Source organism: Apium graveolens, unplaced genomic scaffold, assembly GCF_009905375.1.
Source record: "Apium graveolens cultivar Ventura unplaced genomic scaffold, ASM990537v1 ctg8474, whole genome shotgun sequence".
NCBI classification, from domain to species: Eukaryota; Viridiplantae; Streptophyta; class Magnoliopsida; order Apiales; family Apiaceae; genus Apium; species Apium graveolens.
Genome location: NW_027421210.1, coordinates 104,746 through 125,247, shown reverse-complemented (window position 1 = coordinate 125,247; position 20,502 = coordinate 104,746). Strand labels below are relative to the sequence as shown.

General features: G+C 31.5%; 1 protein-coding gene across 5 annotated transcripts; it reads right to left on the bottom strand.

Annotated features, from left to right (window-relative positions):
* Positions 1–1,460: 1,460 nt before the first annotated feature.
* LOC141705035 (mitochondrial import inner membrane translocase subunit TIM44-2-like) lies at positions 1,461–5,008 on the bottom strand. Of its 5 annotated transcripts, XM_074508106.1 has the most exons (8): positions 4,834–5,008; positions 3,962–4,056; positions 3,790–3,858; positions 3,530–3,602; positions 3,164–3,268; positions 2,671–2,778; positions 2,414–2,639; positions 1,461–1,931 (listed from the first exon to the last, which is right to left on the bottom strand). In XM_074508106.1, the coding sequence occupies exons 1-6, from the start codon at positions 4,966–4,968 to the stop codon at positions 2,764–2,766; spliced, it is 492 nt and encodes a 163-aa protein (XP_074364207.1). In that variant the 5' UTR covers positions 4,969–5,008; the 3' UTR covers positions 1,461–1,931; positions 2,414–2,639; positions 2,671–2,763. The 5 variants fall into 5 exon arrangements, with proteins under 5 accessions (XP_074364207.1, XP_074364208.1, XP_074364209.1 ...); XM_074508107.1 differs by lacking the exon at positions 2,414–2,639 and having other exon boundaries at positions 2,666–2,778; XM_074508108.1 differs by lacking the exon at positions 2,414–2,639 and having other exon boundaries at positions 2,678–2,778.
* Between the last annotated feature and the right edge of the window lie 15,494 nt (positions 5,009–20,502).

The following is a 20,502-nucleotide window of genomic DNA, read 5'->3' as shown; positions in this document are numbered from 1 at the left end:
TTCAGTATTCCTTTTTTGAAGATCCAAGAAATTATAGCACTTTTTATTTTGTCCCATTTAAAAACAACACTAAATGAAATGGAAGATTAATTTTTTTTGACCATCCTGACCACAGTTCACTGACCACAGTTTTAAATTTTAAGGTTGTGATTGCTAAAACAGGGACGGCCAAAATCTAGGATTTGTATTATGTAGTATATTAAAATTTACTCGGTACCATTTTTGCATTTTACATATTACAAATTGTAGATGTACCCTTATGTTCAAAAACTGATCTATGTAAGACCTGGTGCCTCAACAAAAACAAGATTAAAATATTGTTGTTTTTTTAATTTATAGTCTAAATTGACATTTTATTCAATTTTTCCACCCAAAAAGATTAGTGCTCAGATGATATTATTTGTAACTATAGTATGCGGAGTAAAGATTGAATAGTTGGCAACCAAAATTTTAAATGTACTTTATCTTAGAAGTTAGGACCACTAATTATGGTCCACAATCTTTTTGTTAGGTTTCACAATCTTTTTGATGAGAACTCACCAACTAACTTGAACTCATTCTTGTTCTAGGCTGAGTTTTTGGCTAGACAAAAGGAGTGAAAGAGTTGGAAGAAATGCTTGATGAGAGTGGCTGGGTAGCTTTCAATTGTTCCATGGTGGTGTCACGCAGAGGCTGATGCAGGATCTTGTAGCGACCCGGGCTAAAATTACTGTATTTATTTATTTGACAGAAGAATATAGCAATAGCATAAAGCATTGATATGTTTCCGTTAAATCATTTATTTAATTTATTGGATACTATTTTTCTCCTTGCAATATTGGAAAATAATAGCTAGCCAAAAGAACAAATCAAACCCAAAAAAAGTAATAATACTCCCACACATGATATTTTGTTCTCGATGAACCACATAATATTTTTAAATGATTTTTTCAATGATTCAACTATATGGATGATAAGATATATCGGTTTTAGTCATATGAAAAATTTACAAAAAAAAATTAAGTTGATCTTACATGTCATGAATAGAAAAATTTAGGAAAACACTACACCAAAAGTGGCCTTCTGTATCATTCCACAAACGTTGCAACAGGCCAAATAAATGTTCAACAGACCAAAAATTATCTACGACAACACTTTTGTGATGTTAGTATTTTTGGCGTTGTCTTAAGCTTCAAAGACAACATTTTCTTATCATGGGCAACACCAAAAATTATGTTGCAAAAAGCAATGACATGACAAAAAAAAAATGGGGTCAAACTGACACGTGGACTGCCACATGGCACTTTGCAACGTGGCAAATGTGGGGCCCACTGACATGTGGGATATTGACAGGTGGGGCCCACTGGCATGTGGGGCCCACTGACATGTGGGTCTAGCTTGACACATGGCCCTTTTGCAACAATTTTTAGTACCTATTTGCAACATTTTTAATACCTATTGCAACACAGTAACAATGGACAAAAGTTGAAATATACTTTCTGCATACATTAAATCCCAGTTCTATATAGAACTTTTTTCCAATCAAAGTCAAAAGAAACACAATACAATATCACCAGTACTGATGAACTAATCTACTAATCTACAAACATTACAAGTCTATTATATAGGAATCACAATTAACTTAACTAATTAATCTGGAAGCTACTTTAGCAACACGGAAAAGAGAGAGCACATATTTGAGATTCTTCAGCTGTGCTAACAAATTTGACGTCCATTTTACCCATTTCTGTAGAATCTTGTTACTGCTCTGCCACGAACCAGCTGGTTAGTAAGATCTATATCCCCTTGGCTTTTATTAGTCACAACTCTCATCCTTTCCTTTTCTAATGCAATACTCTCTTTCAGGTCCGCTGTCAAACTAATCGACTCAATGATAATTGATAGATTATCAGAATCAGGATCCAATCCACGCTGAATTCCTGCTTACAATGCTGAAATTGATTACCGACATTAGTTACAGACTTGATTAGCTATGTTGTACGACATAAATCAATAATACGCAAACTATAGGAACTATGGGAAAAAAATAGTTAGGTGAATGACTGTAAAAAAACTAATCAGGATTCGAATATTCAAATATTGTAAAAGGTCACAATCTAAAGTAATCAGGATTCCCAGACAAATAGATCTATTTATGCTAATAAAGTAACTTGCTTAGCAAATTCTCTATTCGCAAGATAAATGAAATATAATGGATGTTATTATGCAGTCACTCTGCCTAATTTGAACTTGTCATTTTGTTGCTTGTAATATAATTATGGAATTTATGTACTTAGTTATATATTATTAATATTACAATTTGTCTTGCAATTATATCTATATATTAATTATTTAAATATATTTGAATTTATTTTCTGACTTTTTGAACCGAGTAATTGGTTTTACTGGCTATGCCCCTGTTGGCACTACTTACCCCATCCAGTAAAATATTTGAGGCTTTGAAGTCTCTATATATTATCTTTTTTTCTGCTGCGTGTAAGAATCTTCCTATATAACTAAAAGTTAAGCGTATTTCCCATGGTATGGGCCCAGACAAATTACAATGGAGGAGATCCAAAGTGGCTAATGACTCTAGATATCCTATTGAATCAGGTATACGTCCGTGATTGAAGTTTATCTGACTAAGAGAAAGGTGTTGGAGAGTAGCACTACTTCCCCACTTAACTTTGGGTAATACTGCTTTTAGATCGAAGTTAACACCCAGGTGTAGAATCTCTATATAACCAATCAGAATCTTTAAGCGTATTTCCCATGGAAGTGGCATCACAGAGCATCCTCCTGCTCAGTATAGAAGACAATGAGATTGTCAGACTCTGGTTAAAGACACAAAGGACGACTTACTACTGCCTTTCTTGCAGTATAGAAGACAATGAGATTGTCCCACCAGTTTAACAAGATTTGGATGAGAAAGGTGTGAAAACAATACTCATGCTTTATTCATAGATGTATTACATCACAGAAATTTCACGTATGTATTCAGCTAAGATAAGAAATGATTACCCAACTCAGAATAGAGACATGTAAATAATGCAGAAATAAAAACCCAAAAGATTTGACCCTTTTAAAAAAAACTGCTCAAGATTTACCAAGTAAATCAGACCACATGAAAAGAAAACACTATCATCCGAAGCAAGAGAATCCATCTGGATTTGGTCTATTTTACCTTGTTATCAACTACAATATTTTGTCTTGCATAAGCCTTGTGTTCTGCACTACACCGTTCAATTACTTCAGGGATACAATACTTCTTCAGAAATTTGACATCTCCCTGTAAAGTAAAGTTTACTATGAGTATGATATACACATGTCCAGACATGTGCTTTTACAGATATAATAATATATGAATAAAATTAAGGGCAAAAGTTGCCAATTAATGTTAGAAATGCAGTCCTTATCCACTTTATATATAAAAACAAATATTACATTTATTTATTTTTTAAGGGAACAAATATTATATAAGTGCACCCAAGATTACAAATCGACAGAATGTGAATATCTACCCAACTTCTAATAAGAACGTAAGACTTACTTTATAGTAAGCATTGAGGATTGGCCTGACAACTTCTTGAACCTCGTCCCTAAATTCTGGCAACGAGAAAGATCTAACAGGAAATTGCATATTATGACTATTAGTGGGCTGGACAAGATCAGTACTAGATACTCCCTCCCCCTCATTTTAATTAATTTTCACCTTTTGTCACCTTAATATGTGTATCGGAGAGTCAAGCATCAGTTAAGATGGGACAGAGGGAGTATAATGTAGTAACAAAAACAAGAATGTAATCATACGGATCTCGACGACGTATTTCTTTAACTGATATTCCAGCAGCTGTTTCCCCAAAGACGCTCTCGTTGATACTGTTGCAGAAGTGGAAGAAGTGATTTAACTTGCAATCTTTAGTTCTGCCTAAGTGAACACCTTCAAATTAGGAATTGGCAATATCTGACAACTAGGACACACCTCTGACCCTCCACTTGATGCCGAGAACTGGCTATTCCCAGAAACATTGCTGCTTCCTGAAGATGTTGTGTTGCTGATTGTCTGTGATATAACTCCTAAAATATAAAATTTACAGCAAATCAAGAAAAATCCACGGAATATAATCATCATCAACTAGAATCTAATGAACAAAGTTGATTACATATTAACATGTTGTAATTCAGAATCTTAAATTGTTATAACACTTCCAAATATGATCAAGATCAACACCAAAGTAAAAAAGACAGAGACTTTACAACTAAACAAGAGTTACATAATTATGAGATTGTTATAAGAATCATCAGACATGTACGGATTAGCCAAAAGAAAGTCAGAGAGAATAACTGTGTGGTACCTGAGCTGATGTGGCTTGTGGAATATGGAGTCTGATTGACAGAAGAAGAAGCAGAAGAAACCCAACAATTACCCATATTTAATCTTGATTCTTGATGTTGGCTAATTAAAATTATATGTAGAACCAGATGTGATCAAGTTCTAATTTTTCACTTGATTTTGATGAAGGCCTGCAGAAGCTATAGGATGGTACATAAGGTGAATGTATACTATACACGTATAACTAAAGTCAGATCAAAGTGTCTTGTTTGCGAAACCAAGTATATTAACGGTGATCAAACCAAGAATTGAATTCCAGAGTAAGGTGAAAGGTATCATCAATCGACGTTCCTCTAGTAGTTGGATGGGGGAAGATTGTAGAAAAGTAAAGTAAGAAACATGTAGAACACCAAAGGTGAGATTACAATTACCTAAACCTCTTTAGAATCCTGGAATTAAACCATAATTCAACTTACCACAAAAACACAATCATCAATATGAAAAAAATAACAAAATGACACCTCAAAAAGAACCTTGCTTCTCGTTAATCTTGCTTCGTCTCCGCTGCTCCGTCTCAGAATGCTTAGACCTGTAGTCTTAGAGTCCGCATAGCTCATCGGAGCAACATCTCTCATTTCCTTTAAAGTACTCTCCATCAACACCCTAGCGTTTCGGTCTCCAGATTTTCCATTTGAGCTACTATTTTGACTGATATAAAATCTCGTAAAATAAATATGAAAACCTAATAATAATGGTACGCGCCTAAAATCGATTGTTTTTAACATCCGTACGGACGGATCATCGAAATTTTATTTTAAACGCATTGATACTTCATTCGGGACAGCAGCGTAAACAGGCCTTGGTCTATTATGACTGCTTTGACTGATATAAAATCTCGTAAAATAAATATAAAAAAACATAATAATGATGGTACACGCCTAAAATTGATTGTTTTTAACATCCGTACAGACGGATCGTCGAAATTTTATTTTAAAAGCATCGATACTTCATTCGGGACAGTAGCGCAAACAAAGCTTGGTCTATAACGGTATATTTTTTATAAGGGTGTATTTAAATAATGTGGAATAAAATACATTGTCTTCCTTTGTGTAGTGGTTTGCACTTCACTTTGTTCTATAGGAGGTCTTGGGTTCAAATCCTTGGTAGTGCAAAATTTTTGAAAATTTTTGATTTAATACTTCACCACTGCCACGTTAGCAGGGGACCACTGCCACGTCAGCAGAGTGGGGCCCACATGAGGGACCCCTGACACATCAGCAGGGTCCCCCTGCCACGCCAACAGGGTGAGGCAGGCCCTTGCCACGTCAGCAGGGTGGGGCCCACGTGTGACCCACCTGCCACGTCAACAGGGACCCACTGCCACGTCAACAGGGACCCACTGCCACGTCAGCAGGGTGGGGCCCACATGAGGGACCCACCCGCCACATCAGCAAGGCCCCCCTGCCACATCAGTAGAGTGGGGCCCACATGGGGCACTTGCCATGTCAGCAGGGGTCCACCTACTACGTCAACAAGGTGGGACCCACATGGGGTGACTAACCTGTCACATCAGCATTTACTTATTTATTTTTGAATAAAAAATTGAATTTTTTTATTAATATATGTATTGGAAACACTTTACGAGACCTATGCTAACATAATTAAAACATGTTGTAGTATGTTGCAGTATGGTACATTATCATATACTACTGCAACATTATCTACGGAAAAATCACGTAATTATGTGGTAGAAGGCCGTTTATGGCGTAATGAAAGTTGAAGTCCCAAACATGTGATTTGTTCTCGAATAACCAGATTATTTTTTTTAACGATTTTCTCGATGATCCGGCCATAAAGATGTTAAGATATATCGATTTTAGTTATCAAAAAAATTGTAAAAAAGTTTTAAATTCATCTTGCATGACAGAGAATAGAAAAATCTAGGAAAAGTTTAACTCCGGGTATTTGTTCCCGATTCACTAGATAAATCTTTTAAACGATTTTCTCGCCTATCGAATTATACGGATGTTAAGATATTTCGATTTGAGCAATCATAAAAAATTAAAAAAATAAATAAATCCATCTTGCATGCCAAGAATAGAAATTTTTTGGATAAGTGTTACTCCAAAATGCTGGATTTGTTCCTGATTACTAAATCTTTTTTAAAATGATTTATTTGATGAACATACCATACATGTGTAAAGATATCGATTGGAGCCATAAGGAAAAATTAAAAAAAAATCAAATTCATCGTGCATGAAAGTAATAGAAAAATCTAGGAAAAGTCTAACTCCAAAACACATGATTTATTCCTGATTAACTAGATAAATTTTTAAACGATTTATTTGACGATCCAACCACACAGGTTTTAAAATATCAAATTTAGTTAGAAGAAAATATTAAAAATAAATTCAAATTCACCTTGCATAAACGGTATTAGAAAATTCTAGGAAATGTCGAACTTCTACATATGAGATTTTTTCTCGATTAACCAGATAATTCTTTTAAACTATTTTTCCGAAGATACAATAATAAGAATGTTAAGATATATTAATTTTAGTAATCATGAAAAATTATAAAAACAAAATTAAATTAATCTTGCATGATAGGAATAGAAAAATCTAGGAAAAGTCCAACTCCCAAACGTGAGATGTATTCCCGATTAACTAGATGATTTTTTTAAATCATTATTTTCGATGATCTAACCGTAAATATAGTAAGATGAATCAATTTTAGTCATCAAAAAAATTATAAAAAAGTTTCAAATTCATCTTGCATGATGGGGAACAGAAAAATCTAAAAAAATCTAACTCCCTAGATTTGTTCATGATTAATCTAGAAATTTTTTTTAAACTATTTTTTCGATGATATACGGTCGTTAATATATATGGATATTAGCCATCAGAAAAAATTACAAAAAAAAAATTAAATTCATCATGTATGTGAGGAATTCAAAGTTCTAGGAAAAGTGTAACTCCCAAAACACATAATTTGCTCTCGATTAACTAGATAATTTTTTAAAAGATTTTTTTCAACGATACAACCGTACATATGTTAAAATATATCAATTTAGTCGTATGAAAAAATTACAAGATTAGAAAAATCTAGGAAAGGTCTAACTCCTATTAATCAGATTTGTTCGCGACGAACCATATAATTTTTTTAAATAATATTTTTGATGATTCAACGGTACAGATGTAAAACTCATGATTGATGGCAGTATTGAAAATAGTAACAGCAATTGTAAACAAGTTGATGTTAGGACATAAAAGGAAAAATGCTCAGGTAAGCCTTAAAATTGGAACCATATTAAAGAAACTTGCTCTTTAACAGTTGAGATTAATAAAAAAACATTGACCAATTTTCATTTCATTTTATTCCCTCTCACATCCACATTCAATTTTGTTAACACATTTTCATTTCATTACTATCTTATTACACTTCTTACAACCAAACGAACCATGAATTTAAAGTGGCTAACTTTGTAGTCTACATCAACCAAATAATTCAAAGCAAGCTTAAACCAACACGAAACACATATCAAATAATCCACAAAATGCAAACAAAAACAAATAATAATGACCAGGTACTCAATACATAACATATATCATTCCTCCTTCCTACTCATTTCCTTCACAAAAATCATCTCCTGCATTTTCCCGGTTTCACTCAATTTCTTCCCCCCAAACCAACCATCAATTCGAAGTGGCTAACTTTATCCTACACAGAAAACTACATGAACAGAAAATTATTCAGGTTTTCCTCCCTAATTATATCTAACCTAATCAACTCCTTCTACATATCTCAATCAACTCACAAAACACAACCTAAACCAATACCAGCAATACAAATCAAAAGAAATGTGATAAATCATACTTCAACAAATCCGCAATCACAATCACATCATATTAATCGGGTTTCCTCCCCCCGAATCCTACCCTTATCAACTTCTACATTCGACACATCAGAATCCAATCTCAAAATACAAACAAAAACAAAGACAAACACAAATGACCAAGTACCCAATACATAACATTTATCATTCCTCCTTCCTACTCATTTCCTTCACAAACTCATTGTAAAAAAATATCATTTCTGCATTTTCCCTAATTTCACTGCAGTTCATCCCACCAAACCAACCAACATTGTAACTTTATCCTACACATCAAACAAGCAAGTACAACAACAAAAAATTAATTTGATTTTCCCTTTCTTCCCAAATTATACCCTTATCAACTCGGACAGTGTACACATCTTAATCCAATCACAAAACACAACCAAAAATAGCACCAGAAACACAAATTATAAATAAATGAAACAAATCAAACTTTAAGAAACCCGCAATCACAGACACATCAAAATAATCAGGTTTCATCCCCCAAATTATACCCTTATCAACTCTCACAATACACTCGTAAAACACAATAAAAAACAGAATCACATCAAATTAATAAGTTTACATCATAATCCAATCTCGAAATAAAAACAAAAACCCCAAATAAAAACCACTCAACCCATACCTGAATCGAGCAATCAATGGCCGCCTTCCTTGGCGTGCTGCTGATGCTCAAGATGCCTACGCTCCTCGGGAAGAGCAAAAAGATAAGAGAAGATCATAGCACCAAAACAAATGTGATAAACGGGCTCAACAGAACTGGTCATAATGTACTTGGCATGATAAGTGTCCAATCCACGCTTAACAGGGCCTTTTAGAGCATCAAGTGTAAACATGGGCTTCATGTGAGATAGCTACCATCACGGCAAGAATTCATTTATCAGTTATATATAATTAGGCAAATATAAAATTATACTATGCACTAATAAAGAAAGAAAGTAGACAATGGTTCAAATAGTCCTCACTCTGTGACTTTTCTAAATTGGAAATTTATTGCTTTTACATGAAATTTTTATGAAACACACAAGAACATTACTTCAATCTACTATAAAGATTTCACAAACAAATGTCATGTTTAAAGTAGTAACATATGGCCTAGAAAAAGACACATAAAACTAACCAGAATATTTACAATTCTAAAATTAATACTGGACACAGCTAAACATAAACACGGACAAAATCACAAAGAACAACGTTAAAACTAATCAATCACATAAGTCATCTCAAACACATCCCTATATATACTCATAAGTACATAACCACTCAAGTAATAATGATATGTGCTTATACCTTACTAAAGTTATAATAATTGAAATCAACCATTTACCAAATATATTCATTCTCATTTAATATGAAGTGCAAACAAAAGTTTTTTAACCAATTAAACATATAAAAACACATAACAACATCTTGGTTGCTCGACTCCACGGAAACTCAGTTCGCGTCCAGATTTTTAATAAATTCATAAAAAGGTTTGTTACAGTGAAATTTGGTGGAGACTTAGTTGAATCAGAGACCTAGCTACCATAAAAATGTCAGATGAAAACAACTTGTTTAGAGCCGCTAACAGAGTCTGTAAAAACCAGTTTTTTTTTAAATATATATGTTTATGTAAGTATAGTGATTTAATATATACAAGTAGTAAAAATGTTAATGTGCTTTATTTTAAAAAAAAAAGAAAAGAAAAAATGTACATAACTTGAAACGTTTAGTTGTTTTCTTTACTTGGTCAAAACCTGTTACTAATAGATAAGATATGAGTTAAACTTTAATAATACAGATATGAGTTAGTTTTGAAAATAGTGGAGGGTGATACTGATAAGTACCGTTAACTTAGGAACTTAGGAGTACAGTAAGTTAGATTTATAAATAAATAGATGTAATTTAGTTCATTTGTTTCTTGCACAGCTCTCTTCTTTCTCACGTACTTTTCTTTTCTCTCGATTTTCTTTTTAACGTGTGTGTTTTAGGTTACTCATTGTTGTCATGTATTCATTTATGTAATGGTCAAGTTATTTTTAATACTTAATATATGTGTGATTTATATATTTTATTATACATTGATATTATGTTAAATACTTAATCCTCTGTTTAAAAGTAGTCTTTAATTTTAATGAGAATGATTTGTCAAAAGAAATATTATGTACATATGATATTTCTGGTTAACTCCTTTTATATGATTTTGTTAAATTATATTGTTAACGTGATAAATGTGAAAAATAGTTAATTATGTGTATTATTTTTATAAAAGATTGTTAATATGTAACTGTTTATTTATTTTATGAGATATTATTTTTAGTGTTTTTATTATTATGTTAATGACATATGTGATGATTTTATTCTTTATAAGTCTCTGTTTTTGTTAGTTATATTTTATAAATTGATCAATCATTTATTCATTCTAGAAATTTTTAATTATATTTTATTAGTATATGTACATACATGTTTATTTATTTAATTTTTTTTTACTTATGTGTGTTTTTAGAAAATGGTAGTAATAGTATTCATTGACTTGTATAATTTTTAAAAACTCATTTAGTAAATTCTTGTTAGTATAATATTTCATTATATTTAGTTCTTTTTTATATTATCTTGTTGCCTGGTTTTGTATAGCAACACATGTTATTTTATAATGTTGGCAGATTTTGTATTGCAGCTCTCTGTATATGTTATTTTTATTGCATGTTTTTTATTTTAGAGTCCTTATTTTGTGTATATATAATTTTATATATATTATCTTTTGCCTGGTTTTTTTTTGAGTTCTTTTTTGTGTATATATAATTATATATATATATATATATATATATATATATTATCTTTTGCCTGTTTTGTGTATTAGAGTGTATGAGGATAATTAATTAGGTTTGTTTTTAATAATAACTACATAGGTAGGTTTGTTTTTAATAATAACTACATAGGTTGGATTTCCGTGCGTGAAGTGATAAATTGTTAAAGTGATTGTCAGTGTCAAGCTCTTCACAGTTTTATTTTTATTTTGAAATCTGTTAAATATTTTTGCACTGCTTTTATTTTAACAACAATGGATCAAGTAATTATTTTAGACATAAGAATTTCGAGTGAGCTGTGACCTATGAAACATTTAGTAATTGCGTATAGTTCCGAAACTAGATTTTGATACCTTACTTGGGCGTGCTTTGCACAGTTTATGATACCTTAGTTTATGATACCTTAGTAAGGGGCGCATTATTGACAGTTGTGAACCTATGATACTGTGTCACTAGCGAGCTGTGGAATTTATTTATGTTTTATGTAAACTTTGGATCTTGAACAATGATTTTGGCTTTATAAAAATCATGAACTCCTTGGTCCACTAGTGTCAAATTGTTTTCTTTCTCGGCTGTTTGGCTCATGACTTACAAATTTTCAGGTGCTAAACTTCTGGGATGGACAAGGAAATGCATTTGGCTTGAGCTTATTGTAGTAATATTTTAGTGATAGTGTCTTATCTTAGAGCTGTGTCTCTCTGTATTTGTCTTTATTTCAGCTATATGATACTATTTCTGAGTTGGATTTCAGAATCTTGTTTGCTTATGTGAGACTTGTTTTAAGTATGAATAAAGTTTGATATCTAAGTATAGTTGTTGTATAAAAAGTTGGGGTATTACAGAGTCGTCAATATAGCCAACAAACCGTGTCCAAAAACTCTACGCACACTATACCAAAATGACCATATCTCTTGACTCAAATATGATTTTAAGCTAATTTTTTCACGAGTAGAAGCTTGACTCGAGATTAATCTGAACATAAAAGTGTTACAAAACAGAACTTAGCTATATTTAAAGGCTATACTTAGAACATATAGGACAATATATAAATTTGACAAAACAGTTTTTACAAATAATTTTAACATTTAACAATTAATTAAACCCATAATCTCTATTAATCAAATCATCAAACACTTAGCATGCAAACCATATAATTTAATCTTAATATCTCAATATTATCATAACAATAATAAGCAAAATTACAAAAAAAAATATCTTCAAACACCATGTTCTCTAAGAGGTCCTATCTGTAATGCAACTCAACCCAATTAAATTATCAACACAATTACACCTATCATTTAGATAGGAAATAAAAATGACACAACAAAGACACAGTCAAACCAAGATATGACATAAACTGAGTTCCTTATTAAATAATTTACACGCTTAAGTTTCTAAATCCATTATCATCCAAGTCTAACAAATTTTTCCACCACACAAAACTGAAAATTTCCCTAACAATAAAACCACACAAATCATCACCTTGGCCATATCAATTGAAGCACAAAGTTAACCATAAGCCAACACAAAGAATAAATAAATACACAAAATTATATTTCCCAAAGCAACCAACTAACAAATACACACACCAGTACATATATGCAAGCAAGTATCAAAGAGTGAAAGATAAAAGAGACTGGACTCCAGCCTCAAATCGAAAAAATTTGAACAGAAAGATGGTGGTGCCATATTATCAAGAGAGACACGGTCGGGTCAGGGAATAGAGGATGGAGAAATATGAGACAGAGAGATTAAGAAATTCAGAGAATGAGAGAGATATTGAGAGATAAGAAATTGAGAGAATGAGAGAGATATCGAGAGATTATAAGAGAGTTAGAGTAAAAGAAAAAGAAAGAAGGAAAAATAAAAGACTCCGTCAAGTATCACCCACTATCACTACAACGTATCCTTTTCCCGCCTGCCCAACCTGAATTTTGACTCCCGCTTTTGATTTTAACGATACAATTCGCGGATAAAAACAAATTGAAATAATTCCCAAGTAATTTTAAAATCCCATAAATAAAAACCTTGTAAAATAAAATTATTTGATTTTTTTAAGAAATTTAGAATTTGACATCGAATTAACAAATACAAACACAAATTAATACAATGACACCTCCAACCGAAACAACAATTAATAACACGATAATTCAACACATAATTAATATTTATTACTGGACACATAAATTGTCTAATCATCTTTTATTTAAAAATATGAAAAAACAAAGTCTTTATACATATATTCAAGTTAGTCACATGTGCAAGGTCTTTCGAATAAGGTCAATATCTCATGAATCTTTTATAAAGCGGTTGAGAAAGGGCAAGAGAAAGGAAATTATGTCAGAGGTCGTAAAAGATAATTCAATTCAGAGGAAGAGGTCTAGATTAAAATGTTGGAAGAAGGAGAGGTAGGTAAAGTTGTTAGTGGAAAAGTCCGGTAACTACTGATATACTCACCCTACTATATGATCTGGGAATGAATCCAAAGATTTTTTTATATGTACTCGATATAAAACACCTAATTATATTAATTGAGATTGTTGGTTTAAGAATTTTGATTTTTTGGGTTGCGCGCTACTTAGATTGTTTGGGCTCTATTATAAATTACAGAAGTCCGGTTGGGACGATCTTATAGCCCACACAAAGCTTATGAATTTATTGTTCGTTGTAAAAGGGCACTTAATATATTGCTTGATTTCCATTCGTAGATACATGACTTTTGCCAAAAAACAATGAAGAAAATGCTCCCCAAAGAATTAAGGTGGAACACTCCTTGGTAAGTAATAATCTTCTTTTAGCATCCTATAATTTGTGTTTTTTTAGTGTTTTAATGGCCTAAGTAAAAGTTTTAGGGAATTGAAAAAGATGTTTTGGATCCATTGATTTTTTTTATTGGGTATTAACCTTTTTTTGTCCCATTTAAAAACAACAGTAAATGAAATGTAAGATTAATCTTTTTTGACTAGCCTGACCACAGTTCTTCCCATCCCAGACCAAGTTTTTCTTTCTGCATTCTCTGATCACATTTTCCCTGATCTTTACGGGAGGGTCTGGTCGAGAATTAAGAAGCTCTTCATTTTTTCTCTCTACATCTGATTCACTTGCATGACGAGTTACAATGCAGTTTAATTTGGTCCTGTCATCCCATTGCGGCCACCATTCTTTTGAGGAAGGAAGGGCTTCTTGCATGGTTCACGGAGGGATGAGATCCATTGGGAGGTTATGGATGTAACATCTTTTCCTTGTTGCTGCATAAATGTGAAGCGAGTCCCCGAATTCCGGTTCAATGTCGTAAAGTTCTTTTCTGATGGTTTCCCGCACCCCTTACTCAGCAAGTACAACTAAACATCTATCTTAATTGTTTAAAAATCAAAAGCTTGATATATTTTTAATTGTATAATTGAATTTATATTAGTTTTTGTAATAATTAATAAAACTACTTATATATATATGTACATAATAAAACATTAGAAAAAAATATGTATTGTACAAAATTTTATATCTCAAAAATGTATTAACTTATGAGTGGTGTTTAATGCCTAAATTTTTAAAAGGTTATGATTTTGATAAGATAAAATTTTCAGAAGACAACTAATATTAAAATATAAATATTATAGGCAAGTTAATTTTAATTTTCTGACTATACTAAAACCGGTTGGTTGTAATCGTTAATTGGTTTGTTATTAAAATTTTAACAAAAATTCAAATCCCCCCAAACATTTCATGAAAATTTTAAATTTCAGGTAAAACTATAACAAACTTAATTCGGTTGGTAATAGTCATCAATTGGATGATTTTGTAGGCGGTTTATTCAATTTTTCATGAAAATTCAAATATCCACAACAAATGATTTTATGAAAATTTAATTTTTCCTGCCTAAACTAAAACAAAATAAAACTAGTTCCATTAAATGGTTGGTCTTGTACGATCGCTTATTCAAATTTTCAAGATAAATTAAATTCCCCCTCCTAAAAATCAGACAAACAATACAAGAAATTTTCAATCATACAAAGTTCCATACACAACGGTTAAAAAAACCGGTCGTCCTAAAAAATATTCAACAGTGAATTGATTTGGCATAACAGTTTCCTGACAGGAATAGAAAATTCTAGAAAAAGTCCACGTCCCAAAAATGAGATTAGTTCATGATTAACCATAAATTTATTTAAAAGATCTTTAACACCATCCAACCTACCGATGCCAAGATATATCGATTTTAGTCATAAAATAATTAAAAAAAAATACAAGTTCATATTACATAACAGAAACATGAGGAAAATTCCTGATTTACAGATAATTTTTGTAAATATTTTTTTCGACAATCCAATTGTATGGAAATAAGATGTATTGATTTTAATACTAAGAAAAAATTAAAAAAAAAAATAAATTCATCTTGCATGACGGGAATAGAAAACTCTAGGACAAGTGTGATGCCGAAACACGAGATTTGTTCGTAATTAATTAGATAATTTTTTAAACAATTTTTCGACGATTTAACCGTACGAATGTTAAGTTATATCGATTTTAGTCAAAAGAAAAAATAACAAAAAAAATTCAAATTCATCTTGCATGGCACTAATAGAAAAATCTAGGAAAAGTCCAACTCCCCATATCAGATTTGTTCCCGATAAACAAGAGAATTTTTTTAATGATTTTTTCGACGATCCAGGATGTCAAAATATATCCATTCTAGTCATATGAAAAAATTTAAAAAAAATTCAAATTCATCTTGCATGACAGTAAAAGAAAATTATAGAAAAAGTCCAACTCCAAAACATAAGAATTCCCAGTTAACCACCAGATTATTTTTTGACATTTTTTTGATGATCCGACTGTTAAGATGTTAACATGTATGGACTTTAGTCATCATAAAAATTAATAAAAATGATTCAAATTTATCTTGACGTGGAATAGAAAAAGTTAGGAAAAGTCTTACTCTCGGGATTTGTTCCCGGTTAACTAGGAATTTTTTTAAACAATTTTTTCGACAATCTAATCCTATGTATATTAAGATATATGGATTTTAGCCATAAGAAAAAATTAAAAAAAAATCAAATTCATTTTAACTAGAGTTTCAGATCAAAATAATTTTATTTGGTTTTCCATTTTAAGAGTCAAACATCAGTTTGACCAGTCCAACTAACTAGTATTTAGTCTTGAATTGGTGTTTCAATTTTTTCAAAAATATTTTTCATCGGTCCAACCGTATGGATGTCAATAGATATTGATATTAGTTATATAACTAGAGTTTCAGATCAATATAAATTTATTTGGTTTGCCATTTTAACAGTCAAATATGAGTTTGACTAGTACAACTAACTAGTGTTTAGTCCTGAATTGGTGTTTCGATTTTTTCAAAAACAAAATTCATCGATCCAACCGTATGAATGTCAATAGATATATATATTAGTGATATAACCAAAATTTAATATCAAAATAATTTTATTTGGTTTGCCATTTTAATAGTCAAAAATCAGTTTGACTAGTACAACTAACTAGTGTTTAGTCCTCAATTGGTGTTTTCATTTTTTAAAAAATATTTTTCAGGGATCCAACCGTATAGATGTCAATAAATATATATATTAGTGATATAATGAAAGTTTCAAATCAAAATAATTTTATTTAATTTTCCATTTTAATAGTTCGGCATCAGTTTGACCAGTACAACTAATTAGTATTTAGTCCTGAATTAGTGTTTTATTTTTTATTTTTATAAATTTTTTTCATCGATTCAACCGTATGGATGCTTATATATATATGTATATATTGTTATGACCAAAATTTCATATCAAAATAATTTTATTTGGTTTGTCATTTTAAAAGTCAAATATCGGTTAGACTTGTACAGATAACTAGAATCAATTATATTTTTTAAACAAATAAAGAAATTTGAAAATTCTTAAAGCGCATAATTTATTTTTTCAAGAACTTTTTTTATTTGGATAACTTTTATTCTCTCCCATATTCACAATTTCAAAATATTCACTAACATTTAAAAAAAAAATTTATTAAATATTAAATTGAGAAAAGTTATAAATACAACCGAATTTCGTTGAAATATACCTTCAAAATGGGCGGGAAATTTCCCTCATTTTTTTTTGAAATTTACAAAAGTATGGGTAAATTTCCCTCCATTTTTAAATATAAAATTTGACCGAAATCGGTTAAATTTAGGAGTGGCAAATAAATTACTTAGCGGGAAAATTCCCTCCATTTTTTTTGGGGCTAAATTCGACCGGAAATTTTTTTGGTCGAATTTAGGGGCTAAATTCGACCGGTTAAATTTCGACCATTTTAATTTCAACCGTTTTCAGTTAAAATTGATTGCAAATATGACCGTTTAAATACAACCGTTTGAATTCGACTGAGGCCGGTCGAATTTAGCCGTGTCCAAAGGATTCGACCGCCTGCGGTCGAATTTAACCCCGGTCGAATTTAAATCAGTTGTATTTAACCTTATTTTCTTGTAGTGAGTCTTGAAAAATGATATATGAAGTGATTGGATCTGCCAGATTTGATGCTCTAGCCTTAGAAATGGTCTTACCTTCAATGTCATTTAAATCATCAGTTTCCTGCGCAAGAGGCATCCCATGAGAATTAGAAAATAATTGCACAACCACATGAACTGATTGAGACTGCCCATTATAAATAAATAAGTAAAAGTACATACTTTCTTGTGTTCCAAGTATTCGAATATTAAAAAACAACTAAATTACTACATTTTAATAAATCATTTTCGTATTCATATAAACATTACCCGTTATTCAAGTTTTATGCAATATTTAAATCAACTTATATTATGAAATAAAAATCGATATACTATTTAACAATTATGAAATTACAAATGTGCTCCCATCTTCTTCCTCTCACCCATCTCCTTCTTCCACAATGTTTTTCAGCAAGCCTCCGGCCAAAATACTTCTTCGAATGCAACCCTCGCCTCATTCATCTCTTTTACTCTCATCGTACTCTCCTCCCTTTTCATTTTTCTTCTCTCCCTTTTTTTCTCTATTTCTCAAGCGCATTTCTCTATTTTGCATTTATGTCTCCCCCTCTCTCTTTCCATCGATCTCTCTATCTCGAGCTCCTCTCTCTCTTGAACACGTTATTCCTCCCTTTTTCCCCGTTATTTCTTCTTTTTTCCTAATATTCCTCTAATTTTAGGCATCATCCGATAATAAAAAAACCCCATTTAATTTATTTTTGAGAGGTTAATACTTTTAGCTTTAGATTTTTATGATTTGTCAAACTAAAAATCAAAATTAAATTAGATTCTCAAGTCACTTCGAATCATTCCTTAGAGTTTTATGTGTGTCACTTTCCATGATCAAGTCGAACTGAGGCCCACTATTTATACGGCATTGCCAAGGCCACGCCATGACAATAAGGCGGAAAAAGTCTATGGAATCCCCCTTGCCGGTTAACTTGTTATATGGCATTGACAAAGCGTAGTTTGGCGTCCATATGACATTTTAACCGCCATGATGTCAAGCCCGACAAAATATGGCGCAGAAAAAATCATTAAAAAGAGGCCCAATTGACCAAAAATCATATATGTTGTAACTTAATAACATAATCTACTAAACCTAACAAAGTGGGCAACTTTGTCTCATTCTGTCAAGTCTCAACAAAAATGACGACTCAAGTGGCCCAATAGGCCAACTAAGTTTTTCCTCTTGTGTTTTACTTTTACTTATACAAATTCGCCTCCTGCCTTTTACATGAAATAATATCTTAATATCATCTTTATTTTCATCAGATTCATACAAAACAAATCGATTAGAGCATCCAAAGTTGAATGATTTGGTCTATATATAGTACAATCAAAAGATTAATAGTAGCTTTAAAAAGCGTATAACAGAGGGTTCAGATTTTGATCTACTCGTTCTTGAAGACTTATAATGGGATAAAAAATGAATTAATGTAGATGGAGACCTTATTATCCTAACAAGGACCTCTGGTGGGCTGATGTTGATAGAGCTGCTGGTGCTTCTAGAAATGGTCATGGTCGGAATATTAGAATTGTTTGTCGCCGAGAATGTACTTCTACTTCTACTACTAATTTGGATGAGGATGAAACTAAGTAAGATGAAATATTAGAAAATGATTTAGACCCTATTATTGAAGATGAAGATATAGAAGATGATTATGACATGAGATCTGATCATGGTAAAGAATTTTGACTACTGATATATCAATTATGACCTATTTACATGGTCAAATAGATTCTACCATTTGTATTAGTGATATATTTCAAAGTACATGTCATTTGTTGTAATTTTCTTTTCCCTGTAAGCCAACTCGAGAGTTTGTTCTTGAGAAGAAGCCAAGAAAAATCCCAGTATTTTTCTTATAGTTATATTAACAGTTTACTTTTTATTATAAACACTACACCATATTTTGGCTTTCACAACCAGATTTTAAAAAAATTCCTTAAAAATTGTTATTGAAACATGATTTCATGTCCAGTGCAATGTTGTAAATATGAATAAGCTTTACACTAATATATATAAGTATAACAATGGTTATAAGAATTTTATAAAACTACAGCTATTCAGTACAAGGAAAGCTCCAGTCTATTTAATACTATCTGAGCTTCAGCTCTTTTTTCTCTGACTGCGGTTTTTACTAATTTCACTTAGGGTATTTTATTACATGCACTACATTTTTCCTTTTATAGACTTCATAAACCTCTAACTTACATCATTGCTTACAATTTAATATTTAATATTGTAGCCTACAATTTTGACAAGAACACATATATTTTCTTCTCTAAAAAATTTACCAAGCAGGCTGCTGAGCATTGGTAATCGTTTGCCAAACTCAACCTGCCATTTTTCCAGGATTATACAACTTTTACATGCTCCTTTTCCTCCTTCCACATTGTATGTTTCTAAAACCAACTTTATTTTCTACATGTTACTATAACTATAACAAGGCTTATTGATTACCAGTTGAGCCATGCATATGTTATCAACTAAACAAACCCAATTGTTATTTGACCTGCTAACTGGATAACATTAATGTTCAGGATTTCAGTAAATTTATTTTTTATATCTGTACAACTATTATTCTAGAAGGGTTTGAATTCTAAAACTCCCTTTGAATCCTGACTTTGCATTCCGAGTTTCATTTTCATTATATAAAATAAGTCTAGCTTCAATGGATTCATAAAAATATCCGCTAAATTTTCTTTGGTCTTGTAGTGTACCAGCTCCACAATTTTCTCGTTCACCTGTTCTTGAATGAAGTGATTATTGATATTGATGTGCTTGCTCCGACGGTTTAACACTGGATTTTTTGCTAGAGAAATAGCGGATTTATTATCCACGTAAATTTTAACCGGACCTTTCTTTTCAAGAATTAACTCCCTCAATATGTAGTCTAACCACATAGCCTGATATGCGCATGCTGGTGCTGCCATGTATTCCGCCTCATATGCTGAGAGGGAAACTATTTGCTGCTTCTTCGATGACCACGAAAATACCGCGGATCCGATATAAAAAATA

Excerpts from the sequence above, each read along its gene's own strand:
- LOC141705035 (XM_074508104.1), bottom strand. The coding sequence starts at position 4,968 with ATGGAGAGTACTTTAAAGGAAATGAGAGATGTTGCTCCGATGAGCTAT. Across the intron at positions 4,057-4,833 it reads GAAGCAAGGTTCTTTTTGAG|GAGTTATATCACAGACAATC; the intron begins GTGTCATTTTGT and ends TTTATATTTTAG. Across the intron at positions 3,859-3,961 it reads CATCAAGTGGAGGGTCAGAG|TATCAACGAGAGCGTCTTTG; the intron begins GTGTGTCCTAGT and ends CTTCTGCAACAG.